Source organism: Nansenia antarctica (assembly GCF_963989245.1).
Source record: "Nansenia antarctica genome assembly, chromosome: 4".
Lineage (NCBI taxonomy): Eukaryota > Metazoa > Chordata > Actinopteri > Argentiniformes > Microstomatidae > Nansenia > Nansenia antarctica.
In genome coordinates, this window is record NC_137689.1 from 3,879,052 (window position 1) to 3,906,963 (window position 27,912).

General features: G+C 41.1%; 2 protein-coding genes across 3 annotated transcripts in view; both read right to left on the reverse strand.

The window, feature by feature from the left end:
• Window positions 1–9,966: 9,966 nt before the first annotated feature.
• On the reverse strand, window positions 9,967–12,350 carry cd59a (CD59 molecule (CD59 blood group) a). The gene is made up of 4 exons (XM_080530051.1): window positions 12,248–12,350; window positions 11,523–11,603; window positions 11,264–11,365; window positions 9,967–10,343 (listed from the first exon to the last, which is right to left on the reverse strand). Exons 2-4 carry the CDS (start codon window positions 11,575–11,577, stop codon window positions 10,141–10,143), a joined length of 360 nt encoding a protein of 119 aa, XP_080386177.1. The 5' UTR covers window positions 11,578–11,603; window positions 12,248–12,350; the 3' UTR covers window positions 9,967–10,140.
• A 4,017-nt stretch (window positions 12,351–16,367) lies between these two features.
• Window positions 16,368–27,912, reverse strand: part of fbxo3 (F-box protein 3) — a 31,193-nt gene continuing 19,648 nt past the window's right edge. For both annotated transcript variants that reach the window (XM_080528787.1, XM_080528786.1), the window contains 7 exons: window positions 22,662–22,866; window positions 20,932–20,977; window positions 18,771–18,855; window positions 18,501–18,623; window positions 17,307–17,422; window positions 16,954–17,144; window positions 16,368–16,660 (listed from right to left, as the gene is read on the reverse strand). In XM_080528787.1, coding sequence (XP_080384913.1) covers window positions 16,517–16,660; window positions 16,954–17,144; window positions 17,307–17,422; window positions 18,501–18,623; window positions 18,771–18,855; window positions 20,932–20,977; window positions 22,662–22,866 — 910 coding nt within the window. In that variant the 3' untranslated portion in view covers window positions 16,368–16,516. The remainder of the gene's footprint in view (window positions 16,661–16,953; window positions 17,145–17,306; window positions 17,423–18,500; window positions 18,624–18,770; window positions 18,856–20,931; window positions 20,978–22,661; window positions 22,867–27,912) is intronic.

A 27,912-nucleotide genomic window follows, 5' to 3' on the forward strand; every position in this document is an offset into this window, starting at 1 on the left:
TTAGAATTAATTCATTTAGTTAAGAATTTATTATCCTATTTATCATGTCTGTTTAGTGTATGTGTATGTCTAGTCGCCACACTTGGCTGATGTTGATTTCCAGGATATCGTCTGTTGTTGTGGTGTTGGCTGGTTGTCCTGGCTCAGGGAGTATGGGGTAGTTTGGCTCAGGGAGTATGGGGTAGTTTGGCTCAGTCAGTATGGGGTAGTTTGGCTTGTACTTTTTGTTGCAGAGTCGCTGGGTGATCTTGTACACTGTGCCCAGATTTCCATAGTCAGCTTCGCTTGCCAGGTTTTCAAAAAGACTCAAGACTCTCTTTCCACACCTTTATTGTTTTGTTATTATTATTATTTTTATTTCTGTTCGGGGTTATGCTTTGGGCTTATTGTGCTTAATTTTATTATTTTTCTCTCATGGATACTACTACTGATTATTTCTCTTTATCAATGAGAGACTTGGCAATGTGGGTTGGCTGGACCTGTGGGGGTGTTAGGCTGCGTAGGAGCTGGTGGAGCCGCGTTTTGGCTCCCTGCTTTCTCCTTATTTGTTACTGTTTATATATGTTTTTGTAAAGCTGCCTACATGCTGCTATTCCTGTCTAACCTGAACCAGCTCACCCCATCACTCCAAATGTTAATGTGTATTGTCTATGTTCATGTGTAAAATCAATAAAAAGGAATTGAAAGAAAGACTCTCTTGTCTCTCCTGGCACTCTTCACCTGTGTCCTTGTTTTCATAAGAAAAGTCTGTTATGTTATTAAGGTGGGATATTTTCCTAGACTACCCTGATCCAAATACTATGGATGCATCTTGGTAATTGAAATGAATTGTGAGACTCCTGGGAGTCTAGATTCCTGGGGACGATAATCTCACAGGACCTCAGGTGGGAGAAGAACATCACCTCCACCATCAAGATGGCCCAGCAGAGGATGTTCATCCTGCGGCAGCTGAAGAAATTCAATATGCCGCAGAAAGTGATGGTCGGGTTCTATGGAGGGTGTATCATGCCGTATTTAAATACAATACAAACATCGGAATGCAATACACACATCGGAATGGAATACACGTGTAACACCAAATACAATGCAAAAATACGGAATGTTTGTGCCAAAATAAAAGCAATGTGTATTACATTTGAGCGCAGCGTATTCCATTCTAGCATGTGTATTGTATTTGGTCACGAGTGTATTGTATTTGGTCACGAGTGTATTCCATTCTGCATGTGTATTACATTTGAGCGCTGTAGGTATTATGGCACTCGCAAATACAATGCAAATTAGTATCCGCCCATATGCAAATTAGTATCCGCCCATAGGTTCTGCCCTTTCCGGCCATAGGATTCGCGATGCCAACGATGACGACAGTTTCTGTAATAGCTTATTAATAAAGATTCGAAAAATTATGCTGACCATCGTATTATCTTAGTTTAATGTCATTTCAATGAATCATATAACTTTTATTTACAACAAGCACAACACAAAAATCGCTATTATGCACCGTCTTTGTCTGCGAATAACACCGGCTGTGGAGGTGGTACACACTTTGCTAACTTCACCATCTGTCTACGGTCATTTTGAGCCCTTAACCACCGCGCTGACACCCCGAGAAGTTATGCTTTTAACCGTAAACTCGATGAACCGGGAGTTAGCCCCAGACAGCGCTGCACTCGTATCTATCAGCCTGTCTGTATAATGATGTCGTTGAATGCCGATGCTGTGGTACTGTGCTGAATGAACCATTCGCTGACTGTCTTAATAAATCAAGTACAGAGATTCCAACCCGTGTTGAACATTCTATTTCCTTGTCAAATCGTGTATGCTGTCATTGCTGTGCACCATGAGATGACAAAGCATTTAAGATCACAATCCTCAATAGATTGATTCCATATTTCCGTAGAAATACATCGCTCCCTGTATAACGATATATATCTAACGTTACATGTTTTAATAGTAAGGGCATTTTACCAGATATTTGACCAATCTGCGAAGTAAATCGTTACCAAGAAATGTCTTCACCAATGTGTTTCTAAAGGTGTGTAATAACATGTCCTAAAAGGTTGAAATTCAACTCCTGTGGGAAACCTCATAAAAAACTGCTCAAAGTTGGGGTACCGATAACCGATTTTCGAAAATTCGAAAATGCTTAAATTGGACTTGAGTAACTTTTGAGGGGTCAAACTAGGCATTTTTCATGATTCTGAGTTGATTGCAAGCATTTATTTGTCACCAAGAGCACTTCCTGGTGCAACCCCCAAACCCCCCCCACCCCCATTGGTGGTTGGCATTCAAAGTGAGGAAGTTTGGAGGTAACAGGTAACATTAGACAACATTAGACAGCACCAGCAGAGAGGCACTATCATGGGCATGGACTCTTAGTCATAGGCCTCACTACATGTGGAACAATAGAACCAGGCTGCTTGAGCTACTCACACAGCCCAGCAGAGAGGCACTATCATGGGCATGGAAACAGAGTCATAGGCCTCACTACATGTGGAACAATAGAACCAGGCTGCTTCATTTACTCACACAGCCCAGCAGAGAGACACTATCATGGGCATGGAAACAGAGTCATAGGCCTCACTACATGTGGAACAATAGAACCAGGCTGCTTCAGCTACTCACTCAGCCCAACAGAGAGACACTCTGCTGGGCAGTAACTTACCTGTTATGGAGGCCTAAAAAAAGGGAGATGAAAGTGAAGCTGAATAGCTTCACTCTCACCTCCCATTGTGGAAGAGATGTACCAACATGAGATGTACCAAGGACTACCAGAGGTGTTCAGCTAGACACACAGCCCAGAGACAACACACCTTCCATGGGTGCTGTGACTAGGCCTGTGGCCCTATGCTGGAGGTCACATGAGCTCCAGGGCCTAACTGCTACTCTGTCAGTCCGATTAGTCGGACTGACAGAGTAGCAGTTAGGCCCTGGAGGTCAGAGCTCCAGATGAGGGGTGAATGGTAGACAGCTAGGCCCAGTGAGAGCACTCCTAATCGGACTGACAGAGTAGCAGTTAGGCCCTGGAGCTCATGTGACCTCCAGCATAGGGCCACAGGCCTAGTCACAGGCCTAGTCAGTGAATGCTGACTAGTCTGTTTTTTTGTTGTACAGTTAAGTTGCCAAACCACACAATTATTCCATATCTGATTACACTTTCAACAATGGACTGATAGAAAATTCTCATGATCTGCTTTCTCACCCCATAAAGTCTGAGTCGCCTCAGGTGATAAAGCCTCTGCTGTAGTTTGTTACATAAGCTGTCTAAGTGTGTATTCCAGCAGAGATGGTTGACTAATTGAATACCTAAGTACTTATAAGAGGGCACCTGGATGATTGTTTGGTCTTTAACGACCACAGGCTCATGGTCAGTTACCTGCCTTGGGTCTAACACAACCTCCTGAGTTTTGGTGGGGTTTAAGATGAGATGGTTGCTGTCGCACCATTTGGAGGTCTGATATGGAGGTCTGATAGAGTTGATATGGAGGTCAGATCCTGGTGGACGTAACAGTTAGTCACTGGGTCAGATAGCTATAGCTAACACTATTACCTAGCAAGGTATTACCTAAGCTAATTAGCCAGCTTATCATTATGGAGGCTTTATGGTTGTTGTAACTAGTATTCTTTTAATGATACAAAAAAGTCTTGAATCAGAAACAGAATTTATTTTAATAACATGCTGTGCAAACACAAGTAAACAAGTAATGATAAGTAATAACGTTTTGCCAGTCGTAGCATTGAACAAGCACGGTGCCATTCTCCAGGCCTACAAGCTGGGGGATGTTGCCGTGTTTCACTGGAGAGCTGTCCCTCACGACTCTAGCAATGTCATCCAAAGTCTAGCTCAACAGGGTAGTCAAGACTTCCAGTGTTTGCAAATACAAGTGCACCCCATAATCTTTCACTGTGTTATCAGGATGAGGGAGCTGGTCTAGCTCTGCCTGAGAAAGTTGCCGTGACAGTTGAATCTCAGGCACTTGAATTCCAGCAGCGTCTTCTCCAGGGTCACTGGGTCCAATCCAGTCAATGCCGTAGTTAATGTCCACCTAAACATCAGGTTAAACAGAATGGATAGGGTTATTGGTTTTGAGAGGTATCTGTATGACAGATGACGTCACAATCTCATGCTACAACCGGACACACACAGACGGACACATGTCATGTATAGAAGTGGCTGCACCACTTAAAAAGACGGTTACATTTTTAACAGCAATGTAATATGAGAATGTCAGCCTATTTCAGCATGAGTTGAAGGATCTTCCATTAGTGATCTACTGTTTCCAATAAACTCCAATGACAACAACTGTCTATTTTGGTATGATTTTAAAGGTATATAAAAACAGTGTATCCGCTCACTGTTTCTGTTGCTTGTTGGTTGTTATTTTATGTTGTATGTTTTTATAGTATAAATAAATAATAACAACATCTTTTTTTAATTAAGTGCTGCTTTTCTTGGCCAGGGCTCATTTGAAAAAGAGGCTACTGTCTCGATATGACTACCCTGGTTAAATAAAGGATTAATAAAAAAGTATAGAAACCTGCTGTAGATCTGGAGCGCCTGGGCTGTTTCGGAACCTGTGCCATAGCTGCATGGGTGACTGATTTCGGGCAGTGCGGATTCCATGGTGGTTCCACCCCTGGACAAAGAAGTCCAGGTGCATCTGAATCCTGGGCAGGAACACCCATTGAAGAGCAAAGAGGTGTGTCTCATCGTCTGGACACAAGAGTCCTTCACACTCCAAGTGCCAAAAGAGTGAGTGGAAGAGCTTTGTCACACCGATGAAGACATCCCTCCAGAGTCTCTCTATTCTGTTGGGGGATAAAATATACACCATATGTATGGTGTAAACCACAAAGAGGGATGCATATATCAAAATATACTGCATGGGTAGGCTGCTCATTAACCCTACCCATGAAATATATACAAACGCCTCAGAGTGCTTCATACCATGGTCACCATTACAATAATATGGGTAATAGGTGTTGAACAATTGTAATTGGTGTAAGGTGTTACAGAGTATTGTTACAGAAATATGACTACTTGTGAAAGAAATACCTCTGGTTATGCACACTTCTCCCAGCAATGTGGGAGTGTCTGTCGATACCTCTGTTGGCCACCATGTAGCTTGCTACATCCCAGTTCTCGCCCCCTTTATCGCTGCGAACCCTGGATGGCAAGCCGTGTGCATGGACAGCCTCAAGAAAATGGGAACAGACTGTCTCGGCACGGTTGTTGTTGGATGCTTTCAGAAACACAACCATTCTGCTGAAACCATCTATCCCTCCATGGATAATGATGCGCCACCTTCAGAAAACAAAAGAAATGAGACACATTTATGATGAATATGATTTTGTTTTTCTCAATTACTTGTTATTCATCACTTCTGACCAATATTATCTATGGATACCTGATAAGCTTATGATTCCCATCAATGTGCCACAAGCAGTTTGGTGCGGGGACACTGTACACCCTTCTTCTTATTGTGTTCAGACGTAATGTACGCTCCAATACTCCCTCTGGGTCAATGCGTCTCATTGCTTGTTGGACTCGGAGACCTATGATCATAATATCCAATAACAGTGATCATTAATACAATTTAAAAGGACAATATGGTTACAAAATACATCACATAACCTTGTTTTGTGGGATTTGGAGCTTTGTATACTGTTCTGCACTAACAACACAAGCTACTTTCCAAATCCCCCTCCCTCAATACACTGTATACAGTCATGCTTGAAAGTCGTCATCAGACTATGGGACTCATATGAAGATCAAATAAAAGCATAAAATGTGTGGAAATTCCAACAGGGTTCACAAGCGTTCAAGCATGATATACGGATCCTGCTGTGGACTCATTTTCACCATCGACCTTTTTCAATGATTGTCCATTGGATGTAAACATGATTTAAACTTTCTTGATGGCAAATGTATTCATGTGATAAAACCTTTGGTGCCAAGATAGCTGTAGGTTTGCCAAACTCTGAATCAGACTACATACTCTGAACCCTGATGCCTCTCCCTTGAAGATGTCCTCGCACCATCTTGTACCCACAGTTGGGAAACATATGCTGGATATCAGAAATAATGGTGTCCAGGTGCTAATCTTCCACATCAGAATAGAAATCTGATACCCTATTGTGAAAAAAAGATATATTGTAATATTTATGACATACTTATATGACGTTACATACAGTTTACAGTGATGTCTGTGTGTGTCCGTTCGTAGGATTGATTGGACAAGAGGCATTCCATGACTGCTGATCAGATTTCCAGAGCGAATTTACGAACGCAGCCGAGTACCCAAGTACCCACTCGATATAATAAACAGCAGTTTAACGATCACAAAATACTCATACTTTGTGGATACGTTCGTTTGGGGCTGTGTGATCATCTAATTATGTGTAGTTATGTGTTTCTAGCATGTCGATGTTCTATCAGAATGTTGTGATGTTATCAAAATTAAGAAGATGAATGGCTGAAATGGCGCAAAGCGGGGAAAAACAGATACGACATCTAAAGTCTGGATGGAACGATTATATTTCAAAACAAACTTTAACTCCCCGAGGGCTCCGACTACTGCCAAGTCTATCTGGGTTTATTTGCAAGGACCTTCGCCTGTAGGCCTACAGTGTTATGGAAAACGAAGGTTTCTGCCGAATGCTGCAACACTGGAACCACGATATTACATACCAGTTAACACAGATATCTGCAAAATCATGCAATGCCTACCAAATACTGACATGTCAATCCGGACGGTAATATAATTATCAGAGTTTGGTTTTAGTTTTAGTATTCAGTTCAATGTGTGACTGACCTCATGTCGTTTTGCTCCATTCTTCTTCTGATCGTCCTCAGCGAAACATTGAGTATACCGGCAACATCTGTCGCTGATATGCCCAAGCTGACGTAGAACTCAATTAAACTGAACGGGACGTCCAATTTTGGACGGCCCGGTCGGCCAGTGGTGATGATCCCAGTCTCGGGTGCTGTTGCGTTTGGCATCGTTAATGTCAACAAATGTTCCTGTTGAATGGTCATCAAGGCGGTTACCGTTACTTGAGGAAATTCTACACCCATAGCAGCAGAGATTTGCCCCATTCTATCCAACAGCCACTCTACGCGGTAGAACACAAAATCGTTAGACACTGTGTTTTGCTCCGTCTGAAGTTGGAGGCCACGGATTTCTCGTCGTACAATCTCAAATGCGTCCATGTTGTTAACCTTATGATATGATAAAGGCTAGGCTAATACTATAAGGCTATTATAAGGAAAAGGCTCGTGGAAAGGCTGGAGACACACAACAGGCAACACGTGCATCCCATAGCGAATCACAGCGCCACTTATGGCCGGAAAGGGCAGAACCTATGGCTGGAACCGGAAGGTTGTATTCCATTCCGATGTAGGTGCCATAATACCTACATCGGAATGGAATACAATGCAAATTAGATCGGATTTACATAGGATATCGAAAAGCAATGCAAATGAGTAACCGGATATCGAAAAGCAATGCAAATGAGTACCCAGAACCTATGGGCGGATACTAATTTGCATATGGGCGGATACTAATTTGCATTGTATTTGCAAGTGCCTATTTGCAAGTGCCATAATACCTACAGCGCTCAAATGTAATACACATGCAGAATGGAATACACTCGTGACCAAATACAATACACATGCTAGAATGGAATACGCTGCGCTCAAATGTAATACACATTGCTTTTATTTTGGCACAAACATTCCGTATTTTTGCATTGTATTTGGTGTTACACGTGTATTCCATTCCGATGTGTGTATTGCATTCCGATGTTTGTATTGTATTTAAATCAGGCATGATACACCCTCCATAGGGTTCTACACTTCCATCATCGAGTCCATCCTCAGCTCATCGATCACCGTCTGGTTCGCTGCCTCCACTGCCAAGGACAGAGGCAGACTACAGCGGATTATTCAGTCAGATGAGAAGGTTGACCTCGGCTGCAACCTGCCATCTGTCCTGGACCTGTTCCACTCCAGGACCAGACCTGTTCCACTCCAGGACCAGTAAGAGACCTGTTCCACTCCAGGACCAGTAAGAGAGCAGGAAAGATCATGGCTGATCCCTCCCACCCCGGTCACCACCTCTTACATACTCCAATTTACAGTCTTCTTGCTCTACTGCCCATTTCTCATATTTTTAAACATTTTTTGTTTATATAGCGTTGTTTATTACATTGTCTTATACAACAGTTAGTTCCGACCAAGTAATTTGATTGGACAAGAGGCATTCCATGAGTGCTGATATACAGTATAACAGCACTGGGACTTTTAACTATATGTATCACTCCGCCGCACAGGTGTTCTACTAAATGACAGTTAATTAGACTACATGTTTGTGTTCAGGTTACTAGGCAACAGTCCATTTGAAGTTCATTTGCGGAACTATTTTTTGTTTATTTGTATGATTAAATAAACAAACAAATCATAATATGTTGTCGTTTATTACTGTTAACTAATACATCGCGCTGTAGAACTGTTGTATAAAAGCAATAGCACACTCGAGGTCGTGCTGTTATACTGATATCAGTATAACAGCCTGCGGCCTCGTACCTACGACCGAATCACAGCCGTGCTGATATTCAGTATAACACACTCCCTCTCGTGTGATATTGCTTAATTATGCACCAACCACACCAAGTCAATTTCCTGTATGTGCGAATATACTTGGCAATAAAAACAATTCTGAGATAATGTAATTCCCTAATTACTTTGAGGATGTTCTGTATCATTGTTCTATGGAAGGACTGTTTAAACTTTGAAAAGTGATGAAGAGTGGGTATTTTAAAACATCATGCATTGAGGTCCTGCCTTGTGCCTTCAAAACCATTGTTTTGCAAGAATATTGGAATGTATTTTAGATGTATTCCAGTATTTCTAGACTCTACCTTTAAATGACCACTAGGTGGCTCCCTTGGTTCATGCTGAGCAGAATAATAGCAGGGATATACGTCAGGTTGCGGCTCTAGTAGTGAAATAAAAAGCTGTCTTGGCAGTGAGATGTTGGTTTACATTGCCAGTCCATATTACGAATTCCCTAGCATCAAAATATGGGTGTGATAAAATGAAGTAGTATTCCAACAAAAACAACTCTGATGGTTTAAAGATTTATTGGACTGAAATCAAACGAAAAAAGACTGACAACACCCAAACAACCACAGCATGAACTATGCAATTCAAAATGGTGCATTTTTAATTTGCTTTCCTGCCTTTCCTTCATATTGTTGGCAAAGCAATGTTATTTTGTAGTAAAAAGTGCAACAAACATAGGGCATCCTATGGTTCCTATATATCCTATAGTTTTTTGTCTGTCTTACATGTAACGATGAATTGAGAATCAAGGACCCCAATTGAAATAAGCCAGTGGCTTTCTTGGGTTTTTATCCTGTTAGTTGACCTTGTATGTAATATGTACTGTCATGTACCTACTTCTGCAAATCTTCTAATAAAGTTTTCAATCAATCAATCAATCAATCAATCAATCCTTCCTTCAGAATGGATCTCTGTAGATCTAAGTACGTAAAAGATTTTGAGAAATTCCAGTTCATTGAACAATCTAAATTGTTTTAATTCTATAGTATTTGTGTAATAATACAAAATAAATAAATAGACCATCTGTTCACTCAAAAATAGGTACACATTCCCTATACCTTACCCCAAAACATGGAGGAGCAAAGGTCAACAAAAAGCATCCACAAGACAACATAGCAATATTACTAGAACATTCTGAGCAATCCTTTAAATAACAAAATAGGATTGTTTGAATTACAAACCCCTTTTTCTTTCCAACTTCTTTTTCCAAGGAATTTCAAATAATATTGTTACCATAATACTGACCGACCTTTCAAAACAGCCACTGTGCTGTATTGTTTAGTGCAAAGAGCCATGCTCAGTATTATATAGTACCGCTGAGAAGGAAAATAAATTAGTACAAGAAGGAGCCATGCTTTTATATAGTAAAAAGAGCCCAAGTATTATATAGTAGTGGCAGAATATCAGCATGAGCCATTGGCCCAAAACGTCCTGCTTGCCACCACTCCACCCTGGGCTTCAGCAAGTCTTCTGTCAGACTTGTAAAGGAAAAGCGATTGTATGGTGTGGGTGTCAGGTTAGTGCATGCACCACCAGACGACCGCCAACGACGGCAGTAGACCCAGCAGAGACATCCCAGCTGTTCTGGACACGGCTCCGTTGCAGAGGTTATTGGTGCAGCAGTTGAAGTTGAAGCTACTAGCCACGTGTGGGAACATCTGGGCCAGCCGTTTGAAGTCGCAGTCAGAGTACTTGATGCACTGACGATATGTGTCCCCCCCTGCAGGCATAAACACAGAAGGGTCAAGGGTCATCACTATGTCACTGAATAAGAACTGTATGGGCCAGTTTCACAGACAAGGCTTAAGCCTAATCCTGGACTAAAAAGCATCTTCAATGGAGATTTTACATTGAAAGTGTGATTTAGTCCAGGACTAGGCTTAAGCCTTGTCTGTGAAACCGGCCCTATATGTCATAAGAACAGAAGGGTCATCACTATGTCACTGAATAAGAACTGGATGTGTTACGGTACATGTGGGAATACAGTACATGTGGGAAAACTAGGGTTAGGGTTAGGTGTTAGGTGCTACGTCGACTTGGTACATGCTGGTATGTCTAACCCTACCCCTAACCCTAATCCTAACCCTACCCCTACCTCCAACCTTAACCCTAACCTTAACCCTAGCACCCTAGCACCTAACCCTAACCCTAGTTTTCCCACATGTACCGTAACATATACTGGCTATCGGCAGTCCACACCACAAGTGGCACTGTAATTTCAAAATGTTCGCCTTTTGCTGTGTCAGAGCCACTGAACCAGGATTTTTTTCTCTCACTGATCTGCCCAGATGGACTGAATTCAACTTGTTAAGTTGAGTTATTAAATAACGTTTTTTGCATTTGAGCTAATTTAAGGAGAGTGTGTAGACTTTTAGCAAACAGATCTTAATTTGTCCAGTAGACAAAGTGAGATAAAAAAAAAGTGAGACAAAATTCCAGATTTAATGTATTAAGATTCCAGGCTCTTGGAGAACAAAAGGTGACCAAAGAGAGAGTGAGCATTTTTGAAAGGGTGTGTAGTACACTTTTTTTAGGCACTGGAGGTGAAACCATTGATTGTCGTCAAGTCGATTGGCTAGTTCAGAGATAAGGCGTAATTCTGTAATTTAATTTAGGTTAGATATTCTACTGGAACGTCACCTCTTTCTGTCAGCGTCAGGCAGGCGTCCTCATAACTGCAGTCCTGTGTTTTTGAGCAGCTCCCGGTGTAATCCTTGCACTTAAAGCAACGGATAGCAGAGCCTGTGAATACAAGGAGAAACACTCTGCTGATTAAATCAACGACGAGCATGAGCAGTCACTAGAGAAGAGACTAGTTTTGTTCTCTCTCTCTCCCCCTCTGAAAAAAACCCCAACAGTTTATGTTAGCCTTGAAGCACAGAACAAGAATGTCACTTACCCAGTCCGAATATTGCACAACAGAACACCGCGCATATCCCCAGTGAGGTTTTCATTTTGATCGCTCCCTGTCAGGTCTGAACTGTGTGAAAAGGGTTGGGTCACAGTCACACACTGATTCAAGACCGATCTTTTACTCTTTACAGAGGATTGTGAATCTTGATGCACAACGGCCAGACTGAACACAGCGAGGCCCAGTACAGTTGATGCGTGGAAGGCTTATTCATTGAACTTGACCAACTTGACTACTTTGTCATTTGATTTTCCATTTACCCCAATCCGGATTGTGTTATATTTCTACTATTTGGCTATGACTTGTCCGCTACACTACCCCTTTTCTTTTTTGTTTTCTTTATTTTTTTCCCTCCTTTCCTTTCTTGTTCTGTATTGTCATTGTTATGTGTTGTTAAAAGCAATAAAAAAATCTTGATCACAAAAAAAAAAAAAAAGACTGATCTTGCTAACTGCTCAGGACTAAAATAAAAACAAGAGGGGATTGAGCCTTTTCCAAAGCAGCCCCTCGGCTCTGGGATAGTCTCCCCCTCCACATCAGATCCACCCAGAGCATTGAGGCTAACCCTAACCCTGGCTAACCCTAACCCTAAAATAGCTCTCTTCTCCCTGAAGATCTCCCATCTGTTAAGCACTTTGGGCGGCTGTTTGTCGTTGTAAATGTGTGCTGTATAAATAAACGTTACTTACTTACTTACGTTACTACTTACTCACCTATTAGTCCAGTACAAAAGCTTGAGAATCGTGTATAATGATTTGTGCTAAATAAAGCCTGATATAGTGCCGATTTAGCCAGACCTCATGGGAGCAAGTTGCGCCAGATTATGATACAGCTCAAACCCCATGGACTTTGAAAGGTCATTGACTTGGACAATGGTATATTTAAAGTGGTACTGCTCTTAAACCATATAAGCTAGAAAGGCCAAATAACCTTTAATATGCTCAGGATAGCGTAACTTAATTTGCTTGAAAGCAGCTTTTTTTCTGTTATTTGTACGTTTTATGCTATACATATTTGAACTTATAATGTATGATTTTACATGGGTTTCAAAGGACCATTGGTTTTCTGTGGTAAACCTAAAAATTATATTGCTCTTTGGGGTTTTAAGCTAGACACTCCAAACCAACTTTAAATGTTGAAGCAGACCTTACTTTGCATTACAGATTATTGGATGGATACAGAGTCTTGACAACATTTATAACTTTTAAGTTATACGCATTTAAAGTTTGACATTTAGGCTACCTCTTGGAAGCCTCATTTTCTAAATGTATATTTTAATGTTAGTTGATGAATCTATATATTTGTATATATTAATATATTACTCACCTCCTTTCAATGGGATTAGTGATGGCGACCCATATAACCCATATATATATATATATATATATATATATATATATATATATATATATATATATATATATATATTATAATAATAAGGAACTAAGCTACAACAGCCGCGACAATGAACCACGAGAGCACTTAAATACGTCATAGTTTAACAGTAATACATTTACTTTAATTCTGACGACCCCTTGGTACCCTGGTATAAAGCACATGATTGTACTTACAACAGAGAACCCGTTGTAAACCTCGCAAGGCTAAATTTAGGTGTGACCCTCTCTGCGGGGGGTCGTCACAACATGTTGACGACCCGGAATTTATTTGCGACCCCAATTCTGTCAAATTAGCTTTGCTCGATAGAGATTTTCAAGGATAAAAATAAATAAATAAAAACGCATCAGATTTTCACTCACCAGCTGGAAAAACGCGCAGTAGGATTGAGATATGAACCAGATATGAACCAGGACTGTCAGAGTTGTCAGGCAGGCACTCCCCTCGGTCACTCTGTTGTTATGCCAAGATCACGCGTAATCACGGAGTCAACTCACGCTTTAGCTACGAGAGTTCAATTTTGCATTCCTGGACTCCGTTCGTAAATTCGGAGCGCACACTGGCTGCAACGTAACAAAATGTGATTGGACAAGAGGCATTCCATGAGTGCTGATCAGATTTCCAGAGCGTAGGCTCCGGTAGGCTGACAACAGTGTCTCATTGTCTCACCTACTAGCCCCAAGTAGCTTGTGAACCATTGAAGCATTTGAATGTTAATCGTTTATGAAAGTAAACATACACGGGATTACGATGGTGTGTGTGTGTGTGTGTGTATGTGTGTGTATATATATAAGATGTTCAAATGAGACCATGACGATTTTGAATAACTGCTCTTGACAGACATAAAGGCATATTTGAAATTCAAATAAACTACTTCTTACCCACAGTCAGAATTTCTGTTACAACTGAAGAAAACAATTCAACCAATTCAATAACATGTTGTTATAAAGATTGAACTAAACTATTCCACTGAGACTGAGTTTCAAGAAAGACAAACCTATTGCATTAAAACGTTAATATGTCATGGATGGGTGAGATAAGGGTTTGTTTTTTTCGATAACATCAGACAGCACAGTTGAACAATGGGACGTTGGTCGGACCACAACAGAGGCACCACTTGAGGATGATCTGGCAACACCAACATAAATATCCCACCAAACAAAAGACTGTTGTTGGGCCTCTGTTCTTTAATAGTGGGGCATTTGTGTTTTAAGAACAAATGCTATTTCAATCAAAATACACACTTGATGTATTTCATTGTGAATTGTCCATTTAACTTGCCACAATCTAGGTGACAGAGGAAAAGTTGAACTCGGTGGAGCATATTGAGAAAATCTACATCATAGTGTTACAGTAGCACCCAAGTGCCTCTGACCCAGACTAAGACAAAAAAAGAGTTCCTATTTCCTCCGTTGAACATGGGGTTTAGTACATAGCACTAGTCTAGTTACAATCTGGCCCAGAGAAACTGATCCATATAACACACAACGTTTCACCATTTTTGTTTGTTTTTGTTTTAAAAATATTGCATGGATCTAGATGTGTTAAAAGAAATACAATAAACCTGTGTGTCAGCGGCAACAACAGGTAATTGCTCATCATGCAAAGAAAGAAAATATATAAATGAATCTTTGAGTGTTAGACATGGAAAATAATCAGTGTGCTTAAACATTTAGCCTTTAGTGTTTATTTACCCCAAAGATAGAAAAACAAAACACACATTTATGAAGTAAAAATAGTGTTACTGAGCAAAATGCCTAAATGCAAATCAAATGAGGTTTGAAATCGTCATAGAGAATAGCCAGACACTCTATTGCACAGCTTAGTTAAGTACAAGGGGAGGAGACAGGATTAAAATAATCAGGTAATACCCACATTAAACAATACTTGCCACTATGCAAGTAGAACTGAAGGCAAGCGCCATCATTCCATCTTTAGAGACATCACTCAAAGTCATTTTCAAACAATAAGTGACATACTGCAGCTATGACAGCACACTTGGTGTCCTGGCAAATTGTCAGAGAAAACAGAAAATCCTCTTGCAACATCATTTGTTCAGCTAAGCCAGGGCGTTTTCATGTCCAGTTGTCCATCCATGCTGAGATGAGTGACACGCGTGTGCTGAAAGCTGAGATTACCTGAAATTGCACCAGTAAGCATTCTAAACCAGACAAAACCCAAGTTATTATGTATATCCCATTGTTCACACATTCAAAGAGAAACTACACACTGATTGGTTGCTTTACTAAACAGTTGTTGTTTGTTTGTTTATGAAGATAAGCGTAATCTTAGTCATAATCACATTGAAAATAATAAGTAGAAGACATGCCAACATGACAGAGGTAAGCCCACACTAACTTGCTCATAAATATACATGATTTTGATAAACACAGAAAACATCCAAGTGGATGTTAAGCAAGGGGTCATGTACAGTTGTACAGGAAAGTCTATGAGGTGGAAGGTTAAATATTTCCTACATAGTTATAATTCTATGTTGTTGTTATTTCTACACTAGTAGTAGGCAAGGGGGGACACACACACAATTTGGGCAAGACTCCACTACTGAGAGGACAAATTATATCAACCGAAGAACTGAGGGACAGACAACCAATACCGGCTGGTGGACTTCAACAGCTCAGCTGAGGAACATAGTGTAGGCTTCCCTCTGTCATTCCTGTTAACATGTAAAAAAAAATCCAATTTTTGATTCAACATTTTGTTTTTGTAGGTTTCCATCTTGTTCCTTGGGGGGGGGGGGGGGGATCTTGGTTGTTTTGTGAGTGACAGTTCTTGGTTATAACCAGGGGCGGCGGGAAACCATGGGCATTGCCCCCCCCACGCTCTGCCCTGAGGGAGGGGGATCGAGGCAACATGCCCACAAAAGGTCACAGCCAAGCACGGGCACTTAATATGACCTCAGTGTCTGCCTCGGGCCAGAGAAATCCTAGTACCGCCTCTGCTTATAACTGTGACTGACCACTGGCAGTGACCATCCCCGAATATGTTCATAACTGGCATGAATGTTTTACACTGCTGCAACAACAGATGGCAATGGAAAAATTATGTGGGCTTTTTCAAACTTAAGAGATAAGAGGCATAGCACTGCAAACCTTGCATATTTCCCCCATACTAAGGAGCAAAGGGATAGCATTAGGCATAGCCATGAATCAGAAATGTACTGCTCTGGGAATCAGGCATTCGTGGAGCACCAATCTGCATGTGGGGAGGCAGGGCTGTTAGAGAATGAACAATGTAACTATAGAAAAAGAGCTGACAGCCCTGCTCTCAATGGTCAATGTCCAGTTCCACATTTCTCCCTTGTTGGAGAAAAAAAAAACAGAGAACACAAACAATGGAGCAATGTCTGGGCTCTACACGGAAGGGCGTTTTGCGCAGGGGCTGTAGTGTCTCAGAGAGCTGGGGTAGAGAGAAGTTCACATAGGGACATGCCTATCATCACCCAATTGGTAAATACAGCTTTACAAATCATAAAAACAAACTTTTTTTTTAACTCTTTTCGTAAATCTTAAAGTCCTTTCCTCCGCTCCCCCCTTTTCTTAATCGAGTCCTGTGGTGTGAAAAGTGCGTCAGATGTGGCGTGGACAGCGCCCGCGCCCGCCCCCGCCCGGGGCGCCTATGTTGATGCCTCTGTGCTCGCCCTCGTCATAGTCGTCTGTGTCTGACGAGTTGTCGATGTTGAAGGTGGCGCTAACATCGTTCTCCGACCCTTGCTGATGAGAGAGGGAAAACACAAGTTCAACCAAAGCAGGCTGCATTCACAATAGGTGAATTCACCCCCCAAAAAATGTGTGTCCACAAGAATTGAAGGCCTCATTCTCGTAGCTAAAAGTGTTTGCACTGTGGTGCAAATTGCACCACACAAACTATGTTCAATTCTGTTTTTACTATCGATTATCAGTTAGTTATTTATCTGAATGTTTAACCAATTATTGATTTGTATCAAATTCATTGATCAGAATCCATTTGTTACTCATTAAACTTCATCGTACACATCTCCACTTACCGACCGTACCATTGACTCGCGGAACGGGGGGCAAACCATATGGAAGCGGGGAATGCCGATGTCAAAGACCTCTTCTTTATTCTTGAGACGGTGGAAGGTGTAGTGGCCCTCCATGTACTCGGAGGTAGTAGAGAAGGTGGTGCAGCTGGCGTACTCGTGTACCTTCCCTGGGGTCATCACTGGGAACTCTCCTGCACACGCATAATTGGTTATTGACTCAACAGTTAACTTGCTGTGAATCATGCAGGCTGAAAGATTGTGTTTTTGTTGAATGCTACTAAACGGAAAGGATGGAACGATGATTAACATGTAGATGATATTTCGACAGCCTCCCATCTGACCCGGTCACTCACCGACCACGCCTGGCCCTCGCACCTCCTCCACGTTCCCGTTGGCGTTGGTGATCTTCCAGTAGCGGCTGTCCAGCTGGCAGGCGTTCTCAGGCAGGGCATCCTTCGCCATCTCAATCCTGAGGGGGTAGCAGTTTATGAGAACAGTCAGGAGGGTTACAAAGCGTGACGTTAGAATTATAAGGTTCTATCTCAATTTTTGTCAAAATGTAGTTTTTTACATAATCTGATCCATTAGGTGTTTATTAATGCCTGTGTGGTGTTATTTTTTAAATGTTGACATTTTTGAAGTTAGTAATTCATAAAATACAAAGGTTCCATCTCACAAAACATAATGGAATGTAAAAACTTTGACGCTCAATATCTCTGAACTACCCTAAACGGAGATAGAACCTTATCATTCTAAGCTCACGAAAGGTGTCCCGGAGATGCATGCCAACCCCCAATTAAAACTTGTCATTGTATTGATTTAGATTTTTTTTTTTACATAACCAAACACATGTAAGTTGATATACTGATTTAGCTCTATATGCATTATACATTAATTTAGTGAGACATTCTGAATGTTATTCCTTTTATAATTTACCATGTAACTTTTATTTTACACAGCACCGTTGTCTTGTTAAGTGAGAGTCGCTTAAAAACAGCAAGTATATGAGGTGGGAGCTAGACCACAAGGTTCACATCAGAGCCATGGAGGCAGGAAGAGAGGGAGTGGTTAACACAAGCAAAAGGCAAAAGGCAAGAACCTGTCCAAATGAATGGTAAATGGACTGCACTTATATAGCGCCTTTATCCAAGGCGCTTTACAACAGCCTCTCATTCACCCATTCACACACACATTCACACACCAATGGCGGCAAGCTACCATGCAAGGCGCCGGCCCGCTCACTGGGAGCAATTTGGGGTTCAGTGTCTTGCCCAAGGACACTTCGACATGTGGCTAGCCGGGGCTCGAACCGCCGATCTGCCAACCTTGCGATCATTAGACGGCGGCTCTACCTCCTGAGACACAGCCGCCCACTGTCAGATGTGTGTTAATATAAACTCTATTAAGTACAATTTAACCCATTATGTGATCTTTGTGAAGTTATGGCATTGAAGATGGAATACATTTAAACATGTAGCTTTTAAAGTGGCATTAATGAAACATTCTCAGGTGTTTAAACATTCTCAGGTGTTTAAACGTAGCAGTACCTGATTCGGTAGGTGAAGAAGAAGTGTGGTGGATGCACTGAGCTGAGCTCCGGTAAGAATGAGGTAGACACGGACACAGTGATATCTTCCGTGGTGGCAACACACTGCTTGTCATGGACGTACCTGCCAACAATGAGAAAGGCCTCCATCTGAATGTTTGCTAGCAGCAGATATACAGATATACAGATATACCATCATGGTACAGAGACTAACAGCAGAGACTGCCTGTGATTTAAGTACTCCAGAGGGGAGGAGAGATATGAAGATTACCTGAAGATCTGATCGCGGATAATGGGGTACTCTCCTGTGACCACATTATGGACATATGAGGTAAACCACTCTGTAAAGCTGGAACCTAAAGTGAAATAATGAGAAAGCATAAGTGCTTGTGACAACATTAGAAGTTCAAATGAACGTGGCCTGGGGTGGTCCAGTGGTCTAGCACCGTGGCCTGGGGTGGTCCAGTGGTCTAGCACTGTGGTCTACAGTGCACACATTATGCACATGTCGGCTAGGGTTGGAATCCGGCCCATGCCCTGCTGACATGCCCTCTCTACCTTCTTCTCCTTACTTTCCTGTCTGTCTTCACTTCAATCTGTCCAATAAAATGGAAAAATATGAGTGGGACTGCCCCACTGCTCCAAAAAAGTTCAAAAAAAGTTTAAATAAACTTTCTGTAATGTGCTGTAGAAGAAATCAACTGTCTGTAATGGTTCCTACAGTACACAATGTGCAGGGGTCCATTGCACTGGAATGCTCCTTACTACATCACATTGTTTTATCAATCTACAGTGACCCTGCCTACGTAATGGGACAGTGAATAATTGTTTCTTCTTTTGCCTTTATACTTGAAAGGTTTGGATTTTAAATCAAACAATTAATATGAGGTTAACGCAGAGATTCTCAGCATTTATTTTAGGGTATTGTATGTTACCATCACCATTTACAAATGACAACACTTATACATATTTAAGGGCACGAAAGGTAATGGGGCTATTAGCTTAACATGCGTTTCTGAAAGACACTTAACAATAATAATAATAACTTTATTTGTATAGCGCTTTTCCTGCAAACGTTGCAGCTCAAAGTGCTTTAATTATTAAGTCATTTTAAGGCAATATTAAAAAGATGGGTTTTTAGTCTTGACTTGAACATATGTGCCGAGGTTGCATCCCCTAATGTAAACTGGCAGTAAATTCCACAATCTGGGTGCACAAAATGAGAATGCAGCCTCACCAAATCTCTTCTTTTGTACAAGATAATGATACAACTTTGCTTCTGCTACTCCAAATATCAGACAAGTTGACATTAGGCTATCAGCCCATTGAAACATGTACCTCTGTTCTCTGAAAATACAATACATAATATTTTTAAAAACAAAACATTGTGTGTGGTGTGATAGCAAACAAATATGATATAATCCATTTTATATTGAGTCTATAACGCAACAAAATGTGGAAAAAGTGAAACGGTCTGAATACTTTCCACTGTCACAGTCACTGTAAGAGAGCTGTCAATAGCAGGTTTTTGACAGTGGTGCCAGTGAGTGCCAAGGCTTCCTAGTGGCCAGCTAGTGAACAAGCCAGTTTGAATCACCACAGTTGGGCTTTCTAGTCCTGTCCCGTATAATCACCAGTTTGTTTACCTTCTTCAGTATGTAAGATGTCAAACTATGGAGACACTAGTGTTGTGGAAAGTTGTCTTCTAGGGATTAATCAGAGCCCCTGAGTGATTGGGGAAAAACTTGTTATGAACAGAATGTACCGTACAATCGGTTTGTGCCAGAACGGATGGATGTTGAGGAACGCCTTATTGTGTGTCTGCTTTCTGTGATGCAGCTGTGAAATGCCCTTATTATATACAACATTTCATTTGATTTGATTTGCTGATGGCAGCAAACAAATCCCTCAAAATTCATTGGATGGTGGAAAGTTGAAAGTTCGTGACTGGCCAAGTCAGTCTAAAGATTATAATCCACTTGAATATCCATTTCATTTCCTGATATAAGATTTCCTCAAAACATACAACTGAAGATGTCTGCAGCAACATTTGTACCTTCAAATAAAAGTGGAGAATCTGTACTTTAACCTGATAGTGATGCTTTGATTTTTTTTAAATCCAAACTTTTGTAGTAGAGCCAAAAGAAGAACAAAATGGTTCACTGTCTCATTACTTGATCTAATGTTCCTTATCTTGAAAGGAAACCTGTTTACTGCTTTATAACAGCAAAATGAGAGGGTGCAGCTTCCTCTAAGATAAAAAAAAAAACAGGAAGTCATGTGATGTGTCATACTTTCTGAACCAGAGCTTTCAGAGGATAGGTCCTTATCAATGTTGGCAGTCAACATTCAAACTAAAGTGTGCAGTTGCTCGATATGCTGAAGTGAAACTACATTGGTATAAAACGCAACAAAATACTAGCTCAACCCACCTGTGATGAACATGTCAATTGCAGATGGATCTTGTGCCATTTGATCCTACAACAGAAAAACACATTTCATTGGTTACTTTCCATTGGTCAAAATGATGCCATGCTTCTTATAATATAGCTGGATAAGGGATCCCCCTAGTGGTACATAGTTGTTCCTGCACCCCCAGGGTGAACTACTGTATATAGTTTAAATTAAGGCCCAATACCATTTCTTATTTTTACCCCTACCCCTCTTTTTCAAGTGCCCTTTGCTTTTCGACTTGCCCCTCAAAACAGAGTTACAAGGGGTAGTGGTTGAAATCTTCCCCTTATGAATAATAGTTTCGACCGGAAATTATAATAAAAAAATAAATTAAAAAAAAGACGCGATTCAATCGATCAAACAAGTCATCAAATAAAAAAGAACAATGCCTCATTACCAGGTCAGTTCATGACAGAATATCGGTGTGCTGTAGGCTAGCAACCCGTGCTCCTACCCTGCACTGATATTACCACCGATGAGCGGTAAAAAGTGCAACAAATTCGCGGCTGGACTTAAATTAAACTTCTGGGCGTCATATGCTATCAAAGGGCGGAAATGTAACATGGAAAATTATGTCAAAATGCAGGTTATGTCAAAATGTTGTAATGTTAGCTAGCTAGCTAGAGACATCAGCATACTAGCGATTTTTGTTATGCTTGCTAGAAGGAAAATGTCTATAATACATTGAAATTACATTAAACTAATATATTATGATGGTTATCATGATTTAAAAATCTTTCTTAACTAAGAAAAAAATATTTGCAAGGCATTCTGGGAGATTTCTCATAACACTGAATTTTGAGTGTGCCTCTGAAAAAAGTCAGTTTGGAGGGCTACGTAGCCCTACTACTTCGACATCCCAACAAGAATCGGGACACCCTACCCTTACACGTGAACGCGGAAAATGGAGGGGTAGGGCTCAATTGTAGAGGCAAGGGGGGCATTGGGATTGGGCCTAAGAACATTTTCGGTACGAATATGTGTACCGTTACTCCGCTACCAAGTAATGCTATCCATTCTCTCAATTTACAATCCTAATCAAACTGATGTTTCTGTTCCTTTGTCTAGCACTGTGTCGATTGTGCGATGATTGTTGTTTAACTTTGTGATGAATGCACTTGTTTTTAAGTCACTCTGAGTCTGGACAAGCGCATAGGCTAAATGACTAAAATGTAAAGACAGGGGGGGGGGTTGGCAGGGTATATACAGGAATCTGTTAATTTGAAAGTGACAGTTGGATCTAAGTGACAGTTGACACTAGAACAGCCGTGTCTATGTTACCTACTCAGGGTATATACAGGAATCTTGAGGTTAATTTCAATACCTTTCTAAGACCTTTTAAAGACCTTGTCAATATTTTTCCAGACCTCACCGCCACTTCGAGCTGTAACCGTTTACATCAGTGACACCTTTTAACTTAACAGTTTTAATTTGCAATAGACTAGACCACTATCATACAACAGAATTTCCGGTTCATCTTTGTTTTTTTAATAAAACTAATAAATTCACGAACTTTGACTAAACGTTATTAGGACTCAAACTCTTTGGACAGAGTCTAATTCAGAAAAATACCTACAAAATTCAAGACCTCATAAAATCGTGATAAGACTTTGTAATACTTATTAAGGGTCTTGATTTTTCCCAAAATTGATTTATCAACTTTTAATACTTTTCAAGACACCGCGGATACCCTGGGTTGGAGACTGACCGGGCAGTGGTAGAAGATCTCGCTGCGGCTGCGGCCCTCAGTGCCTTCCAGGGCCATGTACTGGCTGAGCCCCGTGTGGAAGCAGAAAGTGAGGGGCAGGCACTGCCTCATGCCCTTGCGCTGCTGGAAGCCCCCTGCTGCCGTCTCAATGTCCAGCAAGTCCTCTGAGCGGTAGTGATTGGACAAGGCCATGCTCCCCATCAACCTGATAGGAGGGAGAGAGAGAGGTCCACAACATCCATTTGGAATTTTGGAAGCATGTCACTCTTTGCACCAAAAGTGACATAGGTTCCACAAACTGTGTTCAACTTACGCACATCTTCCTTTTCACATAATTTGTTTGTATTATAGCCAAAAGGTCAGGTGGATGAATAAATAAAGTTTAACCCTAAGTGCACTTTTATCATGATATCAGGGTAGATCAATTGTATGATGTTGTACTACTATGATACCACTGTATGATGATACGAGTGTCAGCACAACAGTAAAAAAAATATATAGTGGCCTGGGGTGGTCCAGTGGTCTAGCACCACGGTCTACAGTGCACACATATGCACATGTCTTCACCATATCTTTTTTTTTGTGATCAAATGTTTCTTTATTTTCTTTTAAAACAAACATAATGACAAAACAAGACAACAAGGCCACATCCTGCAATCAACGCCCCAAACAGCCCATACAACCACACCACAACACACAAATTACAATATAGCTATTAGGGACATACATTACAAGTCGGGACCCAAAACGAAAAAGAAAGTAAATCAAATAACCCCCACCCACCCACCCCAGGGACCAGAGGACAAGTCAGTTACAATTGTGATAACCTACACTCAACTACACTCAACTCAAAAGATTTTTAAGATCGACAGCTGTGGATATCCACAAATTAATATTTGCCTCTTTAGCACCATGCATACGGGCTGTAGAGAGTTCCAAATAAACAACATCCAAAAAACGTAAAACCCATTGTTTAAATGAAAGTGAATGTGGAGGCTTCCAACGCGTGGCAACCATTTTCTTTGCTGCTGTCAGACCAGCAAACAGAATGCGTTTTTTAGTTTGAGGGAGGGGTAACAGGGAAAGATCATTGAGGATCAATACAGAAGGAGAAGGGGGTATAGTCACAGAGAGCAGAGTAGAACGTTTAGAAGCGACCATTACCCAAAACTCTGTAACCTCTGGACACTCCCAAATCATATGAATAAATGTGCCCACAACCCCCAGAGGACACAGAGTACAATTGAGGTCATTTATGATTTTCATAGTACACATCTTCCGAGGAGTCATATAAGTCCTATGAATAAAATGATAATGAATTTGTTGGTGATCAGGATTCCTTGATGTTTGTAGGACATCTGACCACACTTTATCCCAGTCAAATTCTAGGTCTATGTCCGGAATGTCCACCTTCCATACCGATCCAACTGCCAATGGGAGGTATGTTTTCTGCAGGAAGTACCCATATAATGTGGAAACTAAGCCCCTCGTACTACCCACCCTGTCCAGAACAACAAGCACCGGGTGCCTATGAAGTGGCTCCTTCCATGGGACCCCATAGGTTTTCATGGCAGCCCTTAGTTGTAAATAAAAGAAAAAGGAGGAGAGTGGTAAATTAAACTGAATTCGTAACTCTTCAAAAGAGTGAAGACCTTTATCCCCAATAACATCGCCCAATGAATGAATATCCCGTCAGCCCATTGTTGGAATCTAATCGGGCGCCCCCCAATTAAGAGTGCATCATTATTAAATATTGGTGAGCAGGGGTTCCATCCAGAGGGCAGTTTGCATGTTTTCGTCATTGCTCGCCAAACACTGATTAATTGAGAAATGATTGGGCCAAACCGTCGCCTACACTGAGCAGGTGAAGTGTTGGAAAACAGCACCTCCTTCAGAGTGAGAGGGAATGTCAATCCCTCTTCCAAAGCACGCCAAGAAACCTCAGCCATGGGATTAAACCAAGTTACCAGAGGACGCAGTGTGAAAGCCCAATAGTAAAGTTTAAAATTAGGTAGAGAAAGGCCCCCATCCTGTCTCTCACGCTGTAATGTGGTCGATTTAATTCGGGGTCGTTTACCTCTCCAGATGAATTTAGTAACTGCAGATTGCAATTTGTTCCAATAAAGAGCGGGGGGAGGAAGAGGAAGCATAGAACTTACAAAATTAATTCGGGGGAGCACATTCATTTTAACTATGGAAACCCTAGCCCTCAGGGAATTCGGCAGTGCAACCCATCTGTCCAAATCCTGTGTTATATTGGAAAGGAAAATCTGGAAATTGGTATTAGCTGTAGTCAGCAGTGAGGGATAAATGTCAATGCCTAAATATTTAAATTTGGTAACTATCGTAATCTAGGAGGGCACAACTGCACTCCTCATGGCCTCATTTAGCGGCAAGAGAGCAGACTTGGTCCAATTTATTCTGTATCCAGAGATGGCGCTAAAAGCATCAAAGATGGACAGAATATGGGGAATGGATTGAGGAGCATCATCTACATACAGAAGTACATCGTCTGCATATAGGGATATGTGATGCTGAGTGCCACAGATAGAAATTGGTGTGACTGTGGTCGACTGGCGGACCCTCTGAGCCAGGGGCTCCAGGGAAAGCGCAAATAGTAATGGGCTGAGCGGACATCCCTGTCTGGAGCCTTTAGCAATCGCAAACAGTGACGAAAAATTCCTCCCAGTCATTACCATTGCAGAAGGATTAGAATAAATCGTCTTGATCATATGTGTCTACTGACGATGTAATAAGACACCTCTCGGAAAACAGAAATACGTCAAATTCGTCTTTAAAGTATTTCTGACCTAAAACTCAGATTTTCGTTTTTTCAGCTAACATTCAACTTGAAGATGTGAAGTACCCACTCGTTATTTTTCCGAACAGTTTTACGTTCATTAAATAACTATAATCTAGCAACAAAATAGGCTTGTTTGTCATGAAATAACATATGCTTTCAGTTGGGTGTGATTGGCTGTTGAGCTCGAGGGGGAGGGACAAAGGTCGCAGTGTTTGTTTCCATGTGTTCATTGAGAATGTCAATGTATTTAGCTTAGAATGAACACTGCTTAGCTCATCAATTGTTCAGTAATGACTGAAGGCACAAAGAAAGTCCCCAATAAACGAAACTTTACTAGGACAACATACGGATTTCACAGGATCAACATACCACACGTTCTGCTTCTGGGTGAGTAGCCTACTCCTTTGTTTGTGTTGGGCTAGCCGCGTTAGCTAGCGAACATTAGCTAGTACGTTCTGTGTCGTCGTATTGCCTTTTAAAGACTTTCTAAAACAATCGCATAGTAGCACATTATGCTGTTCTTATAAGTTGTGTTGTTGCTACTGTGTACAGTTAGTTAACTGTTTGTCTTTCGTTACTTGGGTTGGGCTAGCCGTGTTAGCTAGCTAGCATTAGCTAGTAAGTTGTGCGGTATTGCGTAAGACTTTCTAAAACAATCGCATAGCACATTATGCTGTTGTGTTGTGTTGTGTTGTGTTGTTGATACCGTGTACAGCTAGCTAACTGTGTTTATGTTTGTCTGTTTCAGCTTTGATATAAGGAACCTGGCGTGGTTATGGCTGAAAATCACTGATGTCAAGATCTGGCCAGACAGAAGTATGAATGAATGAATGGTCTTTATTGTCATTGATATAGTACAGGTACCAAACAACGACATTTGGGAGGGGGGGCTCCCCTTGTGCTAGGAAGAAGAAAAAAAAAACTAAAAACAAGAAGGGAAAAGAGCTGGTTTACATAAATAAAGGCTATATACACTATCCACTATACTATACAAATAAAACACTGTGCTGTACTCTATGCTATGCTATACCTATTCTAACATTTCCTATTCTCTGAACCTTATGTACCCTAGGGTTGTCATATTGCACATCGTGTTATTGCACATTCATTAATCTAAGTATCTTTTTGATCAGAGAACCTTGCTGCAATGCTAATGTTGAAAACATTAGGACACAGGAATTGCACACTACCTGACTACTTGAGAAATACCTGAACACTTTCATTTTCATCTTGTTGAACTTTTCACAGCATGTTACACTATTGATTGCACTTTAATTCTGCTGTAGTGCGACTACCATCACTTATCACTTTATTACTTACTTTACTTATTTACTTGTGATTATTGTGATGGTATTGTTGTGATTATGTACCTTGCTGCAAAGCTAATGTTGAAGAACCACAGCCAAAGATTTGTATTATTGTGTACTGTGAAATAAATTCTGATTCTGATTCAAGACTTTTTTGTTTCATTAAAAGAATAATAGTTACAACAACCATAAAGCCTCCATAATGATAAGCTGGCTAATTAGCTTAGGTAATACCTTGCTAGGTAATAATGTTAGCTATACTGTAGCTATCTGACCCAGTGAGTAACACTGACATATTGACAGCTGAGTGGTTGGGGGCGGGGTTAACCAGACATTGTTACCGCCCATTACCTGGCTGTGAAGGTGAGAAAAAAACAACATCTTCGAAAGGCATTTTCTCTGCTTAGTGATTTCAGGTGTAGCAACTTTCAAATACTCATGTTGTCTTCAATTTGTTTCCGATTTCAATGTATGACGCATCATTTGAAAGCTTACAATCTGTAGTTCAAGCACATGTAAAAAACAGAAAAATGATTTCGCCTACAGGTAGCCCTTTTCATTGTCAGTTGTCACATATTTAAAAACATCGTACCGAAACCCAATTTTTCAAGTACCGTCCATAAATAGGACCACTCTAAACGGTCGAATGTTTTCATAGCGTCCAGCGACAGCACCGCAGTAGGAGAATTAAATGAGGTAGCACCATCTATGATGTGTAAGAGTCTCCTCATATTGTCTGAAGCCAATCTGGTCCTGATGAAGCCTGTCTGGTCGCAGTGAACCAATTTGAGCATGTAAGTCTGTAACCGGCGTGCAAGAACCTTGGCATACATTTTAATTTCGGAGTTTAAAAGGGAGAGCGGCCTATAGCTCCCACAGTCCAAGGGGTCTTTGGGTTTTTTCAGCAGCAGGGAGATCAACGCTATATTAACATCTCTAGCAAAGGAGCCCTTCTCAATAGAGAACAAAATCATTTCATGCAAAAGCGGGCCTAAAATGTCCCAGAAGGGAAGGTAAAACTCAGGTGGTATGCCGTCAATGCCAGGAGACTTGCCCCTCTGCATATCTTGAGCTGCCCCTCTGAGTTCTTCCAGGGAGATAGGCCGGTCGAGAGATGCAGATTCATCTGCTGCGAGACTAG

Excerpts from the sequence above, each read along its gene's own strand:
- cd59a (XM_080530051.1), bottom strand. The coding sequence starts at position 11,577 with ATGAAAACCTCACTGGGGATATGCGCGGTGTTCTGTTGTGCAATATTC. Across the intron at positions 11,366-11,522 it reads TTGTGCAATATTCGGACTGG|GCTCTGCTATCCGTTGCTTT; the intron begins GTAAGTGACATT and ends TTGTATTCACAG. Across the intron at positions 10,344-11,263 it reads CCTGACGCTGACAGAAAGAG|GGGGGGACACATATCGTCAG; the intron begins GTGACGTTCCAG and ends TTATGCCTGCAG.